At 40.1% G+C, this 12,998-nt stretch overlaps 1 protein-coding gene across 1 annotated transcript; it reads left to right on the top strand.

Moving 5' to 3' along the window:
• Positions 1 to 1,663: 1,663 nt before the first annotated feature.
• Positions 1,664 to 10,276, top strand: mboat4 (membrane bound O-acyltransferase domain containing 4). The gene is made up of 4 exons (XM_042101519.1): positions 1,664 to 1,782; positions 6,541 to 6,765; positions 8,490 to 9,352; positions 10,248 to 10,276. The coding sequence occupies exons 1-4, from the start codon at positions 1,664 to 1,666 to the stop codon at positions 10,274 to 10,276; spliced, it is 1,236 nt and encodes a 411-aa protein (XP_041957453.1).
• Positions 10,277 to 12,998: the final 2,722 nt, after the last annotated feature.

The raw sequence follows: 12,998 nt of genomic DNA, 5'->3' as shown, positions 1-12,998 counted from the left end.
AACCTTGTTCTCCCAATGGAAATGTGTCATACAAGAAATATAATACAGCAAAATGACTTTCATTATTGTCTCAGATGACTATTACAACTTTTACGGAAAAACAATATTTAACATAACTTAATTAACTAGGTGCAGGTCCCTGTGAGGTGGGATAATTAGGAGGGTGGCACACTGCAGATACTGCTCTGGGGACAGGGACAGACCTTCACCCTTACACACACACACACACACACACACACACACACACACACACACACACACACACACACACACACAGACACACACACACAGACACACACACACACACACACAAACACACACACACACACACACAGACACAGGCCTACTTACGTGTCCCTGTCTTAAAGCGCAAGGTCAAACCTTGAACATCTGTTGGGGTCCCCGGTGCAGAGGCATGCAATGCCACACTTCACATTGGCTCTTGCACAGGAGCATCCTTGGGAACACATGCTTTTCTTGCAGCAGCAGTATTTGCTATGTTTGACTTCCGAAGGTTTTGCCTCTTTCAGCATCATGGTTGCCACCAATTTGCCATTGACAAGTTTTCTCCCAAAATCAGTGGCAGCTGGGTAGGTTGGCTGAACCATGTGTGCCCGCTTACACACAGCCAACTGATACAGGGCTCAGGGAAGGTGTAATAGGAAGGCATCTTCTGTTGATGAAAGGCAACGCATGTCTCCTTTGATGCTCACAAAGAGATGGGCTCGCATGCAGAGTACCACCAAAGTCACCCCTGTCATAGAGTGACACCATGTATTGCCATGCTGCTGTTATAACCTCTTCCTGAACATCCAGGCATCCAGACAAATGACAATTGACTCATTGAGTTGAGTCATGTAGGCCCACTTTGTGTTTACTGACAATTGAGTAGGCTATGCAACATATTGGCAACGTTTACATCTGGAGATGTCTTTGCTTTTAGTTTATCCAAAGCGACTAAAGCAATATAATAGCCTACTTAAAAATTAACCGTAAAGAGTTTTAAAAAGTTGGTGTGACTTCATGAAGGAATATAGCAATAATAACAATAATGTAAATGCAATATCAACGATCAATAATGAAAATAAACAATACCATACATATACAAACCAACTCATACACCTTAATTAATTAAGTGTAAACTAAACAGATACGTCTTTCCTCTTGAAAGACCCAAAATTATCAACAAAAAGGCTGTGGACAAAGTTTGTTGAAAAATATTGTCAGCAGTGATTTTGATGACATTTCACAATTTTGTTTTATCAGGAAAGGAATGATTTAGGTTTAGTAGCCCTACACTGAAAACAAAAACAAAGGTTTTCACACCATAAAGAAACAGTTAAGATAGGGGCCAATAAAGTAGGTTTAGTATGTTTTTACTGCATTTTTGGTACATTTTCACTATGAGATAATGCTAACCTTTTAAAATAAACCATTAACAGTACAAGGACACATGCACAAACACATATCTTTTTTTCTGAGCACCTGAGGTATCTTAATGGGTTCCTATCATGAATGTAGATACCAGATGGCAGATGTTTTTCTGTGGTGACAGATGGATGTAAAATGCTGTGAAGATACTGGGCTTGTCCTATAAAAATGTGTTTCCCTCATTTTTCACCATTTAAAAGCTTGTATGTCTTGTTAAGGCACAAAGACTATCATGGTATCAATTTGGGATTTTAGTGGAAGTGCACAGTTGATATACCAAATCATCTCAATTCCCTTTGCTTTAATATTTTATTGCTTGGCAACAAAGGGATACCTATCCTTGATTCAAAGGTTTGTGTCTGCTATTTTCTGAGGTAATACGTGCAGAGTTTTGAGGACAAGACTCTATTTTTCCAATAGAGTGAGATCAAAATGACGCTGCATTCTTCAAATTTATAAATGTCATGTAAATTCATAACATGTAACCAATTGAACAAACGGTCAGCAAATTTAATCAACTTTAAGTGTATTCAAAATACAATAGAAGTGTTGTTCCAGGAGGACACTAAAGAGGGATGAAATATTCTATTTCTTGAATGTTATTGAAGCAGAGTGAACGGTCACCGGTGAAAAGTAAGTTCTCTTTAATGTGGTCAAATAGCTATAAATATTTCGCTCACTTCTTTTTTAAACTATAAATGTATTTGGTTTTATTAGGAAACCACAACTTGTGTATCTTTTTTGGAACCTACAAACACATGAATTGTATACAAATGCACATGAATTCAGTTGTGATTCAACAAAAATATACAAAAGAGGAAAAACCTTCAGAAATGTTCTTTATTTACAATGAAACAAGCCCATAAGCATTCACAGGCAATGCAATGTTACCTAATCAAGTGAAGTTAGACAACTTCTTTACAGTGCTTTCAGAATACAAGGGCACAAAGTCCAAAGATCAGTTCAGTTATATTTAGTTAAAAGCACTATCTAAGTTTCCCTTCTAGGGGCACATGCCTTATACCTACATACATTATATAGCTGGTTGTCGGGTACATTGTGTAGTTTAGGTATAAAAGCAATGCAAGCTATTGGTTATCACAGATAATATTAGCTGTGATGACCTGCAGCATTCTTTGAACTCATGCCTTCAGCATCACCAGTTCTATAGCAAAATACTCAAAAGGGACAAGTAGCTTCAATTCTAATAGTCAAGTTTGTTTGTACTAGATAGAATAGATAGCATTTAATGTATCTGCAATTCAGTAATAATATTTTTTTACATTTTTTAGTAAGCATTTTTGTATGTGTTTTGCACAAATGTATTGTTTAAATCTCAAAGGTTAAAGCTTCTTTGGAAGACGGGGCTTAAAAGTAATATGGAGTCCAGAAGGTGCAAGAAGAATGTGTGCTCATTGTACTAAATTGTGGTGTCATTTTACTCATGCTCAATTTAAGAAATTGTGTGCTTGTTTTACTAAATTGTGCACTCATAAATGAAAGCACAATTTAGTAAAATGTGTGCACTATTTAGTAAAACATAAAACATGTGCATGATTTACTAAAACACAATCACAAATGACTAAATAAGCCCCCCCCCCCCCCCCCCCCCCCAAAAAAAAAAAAAAAGTCGTATGGATGTGGGAACAAAGCTTGACAGGGCTCTGTTTGACCTGAACGTAGGAGCTCTACGAGTCTAAGGGTAGGAGGCAGTACTGGCTGTGTAGAGTGTGTGTGATGTCCAGGGTGATTTGTGTTGCTTTTTGTTCAGTCCTTTTATTGTATACACCGATGAGTGATTCCTGCTGTTGTCCAATTATTTTGCTGCACAGTTTGATGATTCTGTTTAGTGGGTTTCTGTAGATGTTGGACAGTTCTCCAAACCAGGAAGGTGATAGTGGATTCAATGAAGCATTTGTAGAATGCTGTCAGAACGCATTGGTGGACCTGGAGTTTGCAGAGTTTACAGAGGAAGAAGAGACGTTGCACTTGGAGTGGATGAATTCAGTATTTGTTTTAAAGTTGAGTTTATGGTCAATTATTGTCCTGAAGTATCTGTATGAGTCAACCCTCTCTATGGGCTGGTTATTGACAGTCAGAGTAGGGATGGTGGAGGGGGCTTTGCGGAAGTCTATTATTAGTTATTTTGTTTTGGTGATGTTTAGGTCGAGGCAGTTCTGCCTGCAGCTGTCTGAAAAAGCAGTCAACTCAGACTGTAACTGATCTGGTGAGTTGGTCGAGCAAAATAATGCACTGAAAAGCAAAATAATGCGATATCTGGTGAGTTGGTGGAGCAAAATAATGCTCTGACTGCACAACGATGTGATATCAATTAATGATGTCAAAATTGCCGTCTTTCAGTCCTGCACATTCTCTCAGCAAAAATAAATCAAGCTAGTCAATTTGTCTCTATATCCTACTCTATTCTCCATCCATAGGCGCCAATTTATGTTTCCGTCAGTGGATGCTAGAGCCCGACTGATTTATTGGCGGGCCGATATTATTGGCTGATGTTAGGCATTTTCCAAACTATCCGTTTCGGCATTTATAACGGTCAATAAATATTTTTTCATTCAGTCAAGGAAAATCGAATATTGATCCTTAATTTAGGCTGCATTTCCAGGATTGGCGTTTCATAGTTTGTCCACCAGATGGCGCAGTGTCTTGCTACAAGACACAAATGCGTTACTTGACTTGATTCCCTTCACTTCTTACAACGACAATGCTTATGGTTTCAGCTTTGTGGTTTGTGTAATCATGATAAGATGATTTTCACATTAAATATAATTCCAATTTCTTCTTAAAGCCGAAATAAACCTGAGAATGTTTATCTGATATGCTTGGTTTTTACTGCAGTAACGTTAGGCCAGTGATTCTTAAGATCTGGGACAAAACATGTCCGCCAGTTAAAACAAGGTTTTGGGGTAAAAATATGCACAATATTAATTTGAAAAAACTACTCAAAATCTTAATCAGGACAAGGGTAACAAAACATGAATTCATGTTGCCTCATGAATTGTTTTCATTCGAAATGATATATAATCGGTGCCTGGAAAACCCCATGTCCAGAAGCAGGTCTCCTCACTTTAACATACCTTAAAAAGATGTAAACGTAAACGTAAAATGTATCATAATGATTATAATGTCTATCAGGGTATCCGTTGCCCGGTACTTGCCAGAACATTGGCCGGAAAAAAAATAAAATGTCCGACAAAATTAAATCTCTCCGGTCAAATTGTCCGATTGAAATTGGCTAATAATCTCGTCCCCTAACACAATCTGAATTTGAGAATAAGCCTAAAATGTAGGCCTATGCTAAAGCAAGAATACGTCCTTTGGCTATGTTTTAGGAACAGCCTCTACTGTTTGAAAGTTATTAAACAACACACATATGCTGCATTTCAAATAAAGCGCACGCTTACCTGATATTTTTGGTCAAACGAGGCAACTGTTTGAGCCATCTGATCTACTTTGCCCGTAAGGACGCCGATTTTCTCAATTTGCCGAGATATGTTAGTTACCTCTGTTGAGAGTTTTTTGTTTGAGTCCAATTCTTCTTGCATTATTGTAATTTGCCCATTTCTTTTGACTGAGACGCGGTCATTGCAGATGAATCTGATTATGAAGGTGAGCGTCTCAAATCTCAAAGACTTTTCTTAATTGGCTAAATATGTTCAGACATCATTGTTTAATTGTCGGGAAATAAACGGAAGTAAATGGATCAAACATTTAAAGAGCTTCAAGCTGGGGGTGTGAGCTGTGCGCTGCTACTCTCTCAAGTCCGCCATCTTCATCTCAAGTCCACCATCTTCCTCATCTCTCATGGAGATGGAGATGATCTCTCTCATCTCTTATCTATATTTCTGATTGCTGATTGGATCATAAACGACCACAGCAACGAAGAGGAATGACTGATAATGACTGACTCTTTTCTGTTATTGTTGTGTTACAGTACATGCTCCAAATGTAAAGCACTTTAAGCTGCATGCTGTGTATGAAAGGTGCTATACAAATAAAGCTTATTATTATTATTATTATTATTATTCAAATTCCTCAACGAGTTTGAAGTAATGGGAATACCTCCATCCCTCAAAAGTTAGCGTTGTGCAAGCGCGCAGCTGAGAAAGCAGTGTCGCTGTCAAATCTGTCCCTGGGAAAAGTAACGTTGCACCGAATTGAAAAAGGAACTACGTTTTGTTACCAAATTTTCAGTAGTAGCGCGTTACTTTGTGTGGTGTGTGTGTGTGTGTGGGGAGGCATTAATTTAAGTAAATAGTCCAATCATTTTAGTAAATAGTGTGCTCATTTCACTAAATTGTCAAATGAGCGTACTAGTAAAATGAGTGCAGGATTTACTAAATTGAGTGCACAATCTACTAAAATGAGAGCATGATTTAGTAAAATGAGCACACGATTTTGTGAAATGAGCACACAATTTAGTAAAACGAGCGCACATTCTATCAATATACACATAAATGAACCTTGTTGAAGCCTCCAGGGTTCCTCAGAATTTTAGTATACCAATTGTAAAAATTAATAAATCTACCCGGAATTGAAATGTTTGATGCTAAAAACTTAAGTAGTACAGCACCTTTACGCCTATGAACACTTGTATCGTAAGGAGTAAAGTGTAAAATTACATCCCCCTGTGAGTGTCCTCCAGAAATAGCACTTTCATTGTGGTTGGACTCAAAGTTGTTTCTGCTGTCTGCTGCTGATTTTCATTCTGTTAATGACCAGTGTTTCTCCGGTGTGTCTTGATTAATGATAAAAAAAAAATTGTTAAACTTTGCTGCTGTTTTCTGTTTACATTGTGTCCAGTTCAAGTGACAAAATTGTTCAACCCTCTTAACCTCCAAAAAATACTTATGTTGGGTGCATTTGGGATATAGAAAGTTAAGCAACACACCCCCTGGAGTAATTAGCTAGTCTAAACCTTAAATATTTTCTGAAATACAGAAAATTTATCCTCATAGTCCTCAATGTGGCAAAACAATTTCTTATAGTCTTGTTGAACACGTATAATATTTTAATACACTTTTTGGTAAAGAAGAGTTCTTGTTCCTATGATGTTCCCATAGTTAAACTTTATATCACCTCTCTTTTCAGGTACATCTACCTGGGTGTTGGAGGTTTTTCACTTGCTGTTATAAGCATGGGCTGGTATAGTGTTGTCCTGTTTGTTTCTGTGATAATGTCTACATTGCTGATTTATTCTGTGGACTCACAAAAAATACACCGGAGGATTTTTATAGTTCAAATGTTATGGCAATCCTTTTGGCATATGCTCCTACTTTTCAGGCTTCACTGGCAAGAAGAACCTGCAGATCCTAGGTATGATCAATATTTAATTAAATTCTAAAAGTGGTATCAGTGGCGAAGGGGATTCCTCTCAGTACATATACAATCTCTTCCAATATCACCCACATAAATATGTTTTAAGCAAAACAGAAAAACATATTGCCAATGTGATGCAGAGATAATCAAATACCTCCAGTGCATATACAGTGAACATAATGATGTGCAGAAATAAACACTAAAATCAAGTAAAAATAAACTAAAGATGTGTATAATATTAGTGCCAATATACAGAAATACTTATTATTAGTATTACTTATTATTAATTGACAATGACAAACATAAACAAGATGAAAATCTCATAGTGACATCAACCTTTTTATCAGCTGACCAAAAATGAAAATAAAAGACTTCAGCAATGACAACCAGTTTCTACAAGCTCACTCAGTCACTGTGTTCCGTTTCAGGGACTGCATGAAGTTCTTTTAGGCAAGTCCCTCTACTCGGCGGCCATATTGCAACACTTATTGGGCATCTATTTTGGCAGAAATAAACGTGCACAAGGCTTCACGACACCAACCTTGCTCTAGCGGCGAGTTCACACCACATGATTGGCTCAATGTATTCACAACCCAACACATGATTGGTTTAGTGTATTCACAACACACCACATGATTGGCTCAATGTATTCACATGTCGACGTTTTGCCGTGGAAGGGGTGGGATATGTGTAGACAACTGCCATATTGGCGTTACAAACTAACCCCATGCATTTCTATGGAGGATTCTTTCAGTGCTGTGTCTCCTCATTAGAAAGTCTCTGCTGCATGGCTATAAGTCTAGATTTGTAGACAGGTTGCAGTGGTGTGACTAGTGCTGTCCCATTTGGTGGGCTCATTCAAATTCTGACGACAAACCCACCCTTCTTTCCCCCCGAAATAGAGTGTGCATCAGGTGTAGCTTTGTGGCCTAACCAACCGCCGAAGATTCAATACGTTTATGACGTTTCATTCAAGACATGGCAAGACAGTCAACACCAGTGGCAAAGGAGTTGCCTACACATTTAATAATCGTTTTAGTAACATTTAAATTAAATAATTAGGTTTCAGCGTGAACTATTAAGCTATGTGGCTGCTTTCTGTATCCAACCGAAGTTTAGAACCAATGCGTAAATAAAGCGGTTCAAACTTCGGCATTTCACACTGAAAATATGTTAACAGTATGCTCAAATGATCACTGGTCAGTATGTTTTCCAGGTCTTGCTAGAAGATTGTTGAACAACCTCACATCGAACTTGATGTTACACTAGTTGAATTGACATTTTCCATGAAGGCTATATTAAATCAAATCAAATCAAATCAAATGTTTATTTGTCACATACATTATACAGGTAGCCTATAAATGCAGTGAAATTATTAGATTATTACTAATTATTAGAGGGTGATGTTACATTCACCAAAGGTTTATTATAGCGTTACTATTGTGACATCTACATGTAGCCTTCTGAGAGCGATCTGATCAAAGTTTTGAAATAAATCAGCAGTATTGCTGTATGACAATTCACAATACTGTATGTTCAGAATCTTTACTCAATGTTACTGTAGCTAACTATTCACCAGGGGTGGGACAAAATTATGAATCTATATAAAATATAAATATGAAGAAGCATTCACTGAGTGTGTGCATTCACTGCCTTATTAATTATGGGAAAACATCATGACATGACTTCCATTAGATCTTGATAATATTTTTTCACTTTAGATTTCTACTGATGTTGTCCTCCTTGATGCTGCTTACCCAACGAGTGACTTCTGTTTCCATGGATCTTGAAGAGGGAAAAGTGATTCTTTACCCCAGATTCAAAGGAAGGATCTACGCTTCTCACCTCCTCCCTTACACATGCTACACTCTCTCATTTGTTTGTTTGCTTGGTGGTCCTCTCTGTCCATATGGCCATTTTATGTCTTTTGTGCAGAACATTCAACAAAATCCTCCACCCTCTCCTCTACACAGAGTTTCTATGAGACTTTTATGGGTTTTCATCTTAGAAGTCATTAAATACGTACTAATATTTTTTCTCAAAGCTAGTTCAGTAAATCTGAATTTCTTTAGTGGTCTACTTTGGATGTGGAGTCTGTCATTGGTTTTGAAGATAACCTACTATTCTCACTGGGCCCTAAGTGAATGTCTGAATAATGCCATTGGTCTTGGTTTCTGTGGTAACCACCTGACTGGTTTCCAGTGCTGGAATAGTCTATCAGATGGGGAACTATGGACCACAGAGACATCATGCCGATTGTCTGAGTTTACCCGCCGATGGAATGGCACAACTGCTGCATGGTTGCGAAGGCTTATTTACCAGAGATGCCAGACTTTCCCCTTGGGATTAACATTTGGTTTTTCAGCCCTCTGGCATGGTCTTCATCCAGGTCAGGTGAAAGGTTTTTTTTTCTGGGCAGTCAGTGTGAAGGCTGATTATCAACTTCATAATCACTTGAGTCCAAGGCTAACCTCACCATGGATAAGGAAGGTATACAGATGTTTAAGCTGGATACAGACCCAGATGGTCATGGCATGTGTTATTATCACCATCGAACTTGGGCAAGTATCACTATGGTCCTTTTGTATGAATTATATTAGCATCTCTTCTCTTATCTATATCCTCACAGTTTGTTTATCAGCAGCACTTTCATCATGTTGATCTACATTACTGAATAAATACATTGCTGCGTGCTAGGAGGAGGAATGGTGACTTATAAGTCCTAACATCTTATGTATTGGTGAAGAGGTACTGTAATTATAAGGCACTAGTGCAGTGCCTGTACAAAAACATGCCTTTTCCTTTAGAAACCCTGTTGCCAAATTGCATGCTGATGGTAATTTTGATACCACAGATGAATGAAGACCCAGTCCGACCAATGGTATGAAAAATCAAGAACAGGGTTTTATTTACAATGATGCACATCAAGAGAGAGACAGCATGACTTCACCTAAAAATCCATCAACTGCTCAAACTAGCCCTCCTGTTGTGTTCGTTTTATGTTTACTAGTTTTGTGTTCCCAGTAAAAAATGGCTGCTACATTATAACTTGTTATAAATCCATAGTAGCACACATATTATCATCTAATGTTGTGATAGACCTTTGCATCAACTTGTGTTCTATTGGATATAACCAGTTTTGCACTTCCATTTGCTATTTATGGCCTGCAGGCCTCACTGATCTGAGCTCATGCAAGTCAGAAAGGGGAAGATTATTTTGGGGAAAGGTTCCAGTGGGGGCTGGCATATAAGCAAAGAGGAGGGAGTGAGGGTGTGTGTGTTAATGTACAGAAGCACATATACAGTCCATCTGATCAATAAATTTGTGCCTGGACCCAATTTTATACACTGACTATTTTCTCACCCATTCATTTCTAATGGCCTGTCATTTTTGACCGGAAATACACATGGGTGTTCTAAAGTTAAATAAAACACTCAAATTGTTATAAAAATTGTCAAAATTTGTTTTGTGTGTTCAGATGCCCAAAGCAAAGGAGCCTCATGGTAGTCAGAATAAGTTAACATTATTTTTGAGCGAAAAGAATTGTTAATCGGTCACATTTGACCACGAACACAACAGGAGGCGTTGGTCATCCCATCTCACGTGGACTACACTGAATCATACTCTGATTAGTGACAACCTGGCAATCCAGAGCAGATAGCTACTAACGTAGCCATGCAGAACAGTGAAACACTGCAAAGTAATAATAGTCACACACAGATATACACAGGGACAATACAGATATACAGACTCATTACGTAGAATCATACTTTTAGTGTCCAAGTGACTCACTAGTGAGAAATGCAGAAAATCAAACCACATTGGAATTTTGTACATACTGTAATGCTCTATTCCACTTTCTTTCAATGCCCACTGGTAGGTCTTTTTTAAAAATAGGATGATAGTGGGTCTTAGTGTTTGCACAGAATCAGTGTTTGCCTATTAAACATGTTTTATACACTCTTTACAACACTATTTCGGTAAGGTAAAAGCAACGACCGAAATGCAGATACGCAGGCCAGTTATGTATCCACCACCTCCAAAACTCCAAAGCTGCTGGCAGATTATGTTCCGAGGACACAAGTTTCCTATTGTGTATCAACAACACTCAATAATTATGTGATGTGTTAATCACCAAATTTCTTCTCTAACAATCAGCTAGTTGTGAATTAGGTTATTCAACTAGACCGCTTGCTTGTGAGACTCTGTGGCGGTGCAGTGTGCACCCGCTTTCTAATTTAGATGAATAGATCAGTGATTTTAAAATTAAGTTTGGTCATGCAACTTACGGGATTTTTCCCGGGAGAAATAAAACGGGAGGGCGCCGGGAGATGACCTTGTAATACAGAAGAAACCCGGGAAAAACTGAACTGAAATTGTCCCATGCAATTCTCAACTGAGAATAGGTTTGGTGTCAGCCAGGATATCTGTTTTAAAGGCGCTCTAAGCAATGTTGGGAAACGTCACTTTCTGTTGATATTCAAACAAAATATAGAGCTAGCTCGCTACTCCCTGCCCCTCCCTCAATTGAAACTCTCCTAAACGTGCATCTCGTCGGTGATTGGCTGGAACAGTTTGTTATGTTTTTATTGTCCAGGTTGGACAAGGTTGTTTTGTTGCATTTGTCAACAGAGACCGTGTTTTTTTACAATGTAGTCAGGGCACAGGCAGCTAGCGGATGGTGAGGTGATGTTTGCTGTATGGGCCAAAAAAGTTTTAGCTTAGAAACCGTGTTACAACGCTTAAAGTGCCCTTTAACCCTTAATTTACTGGTTTGGGTCACTTACTGCAGAAAGCTGAAACAGACTGGAGGGTGTTGTTAGATTGTGCAGTAAAAACAGTATAAGTATAAGTATATATACTCTTTTGATCCCATGAGGGAAATTTGGTCTCTGCATTTATCCCAATCCGTGAATTAGTGAAACACACTCAGCACACAGTGAAGTGAAGCACACACTAATCCCAGCGCAGTGAGCTGTCTGCAATAGCGGCACTCGGGGAGCAGTGAGGGGTTAGGTGCCTTGCTCAAGGGCACTTCAGCCATGCCATGTTCGAACCGGCAACCCTCCGGTTACAAGTCCGAAGCGCTAACCAGTAGGCCACAGCTGCCCCAAACAAGTACAAAACTCAATGACAGAACCTGGGGCACAGATATATAGATGCCAGATGTATAGTGTCAGACACCAAACAGGACGAGGACCACAAAAGCGTCACGTTCAAAAGTTTATTTAAGGGTTGGGGGTTAAGGGGGTTTCAGGGGTTCCGGGGGGGGTACAGGAGTTCCAAGAGTCTGCGTGTGTGTGTTCCCCCAGTAGCCGAACAGCGATGGCAGGAGCTGGATGATCCGGGAAGTCCTGGGGGAAACACACACAACAGCAATTGAAACGAAGCAGCAGTACAGTCAAGGACTAGGCGGTATTCGTAGAAGAGGGACGGAAGGCAGGTCAAGATTACCGGGGCTGGAGAACACAGAAGTAGTCGAGCGGGTCTGGGATCACAGGCAAAGAGTCAGAGGCGTTTTCCAAAACAGGCAGGTAACTGGTGCTGGTTGCAGACGATCTGACAAGTGTGGACTGAAAAGCAAGGCTTTATATACAGGGCATGATGAGTGGTGAATGCAGTGCAGCTGGTAGGTAACGAGGGTGAGGCAGAGCAGAGCAGAGCAGGAACAGGTGGAGGTCAGACTTCAATCAGCGTGTGTTACCAGGCAGAGAGAGAGCTCATGACAGAACCCCCCCCCCTAAGGGACGGCCCCAGAAGTCCCCAAGAGTGACACCACGTCGGGAGGGCGGAGGGGAGCCGGTGGAGGGCTAGAATTCCTCCGAGCGGTCCGAGTGAACCTCCTCATCCTCGGAGGGAGCTGGAGGGTCGTGGACAGAAGACGGGACAGGTACCGAGACAGGGTCAGGGTCAGGCACAGGACAGGAAGCCGGGCGGGCAGGACGGTTAGGGACCCCTCTGGGGCGGCCCCTACGGATTGCAGGTTGATCAGGATGCAGACGGTGGAAGTCGACGATGAGTGTCCGGTCCACAATCCGACTGGCTGGCACCCAGGTTCTCTCCTCAGGTCCATAGCCCTCCCAGTCGACGAGATACTGGAGGCCCCTACCTCGCCGTCTGGACCGAAGCAGGCGTCGAACGGTGTACACCAGCCCACAGTCAACGAGGCGAGGAGGAGGAGGAGGAAGCGGCACGGGGTCCAGCGGGCTTTCATGCGTCGGCTTGACTT

Source organism: Alosa sapidissima, chromosome 8 (assembly GCF_018492685.1).
Source record: "Alosa sapidissima isolate fAloSap1 chromosome 8, fAloSap1.pri, whole genome shotgun sequence".
In the NCBI taxonomy this organism is placed as follows: domain Eukaryota; kingdom Metazoa; phylum Chordata; class Actinopteri; order Clupeiformes; family Clupeidae; genus Alosa; species Alosa sapidissima.
This window is presented reverse-complemented; position numbering and strand designations above follow the sequence as displayed.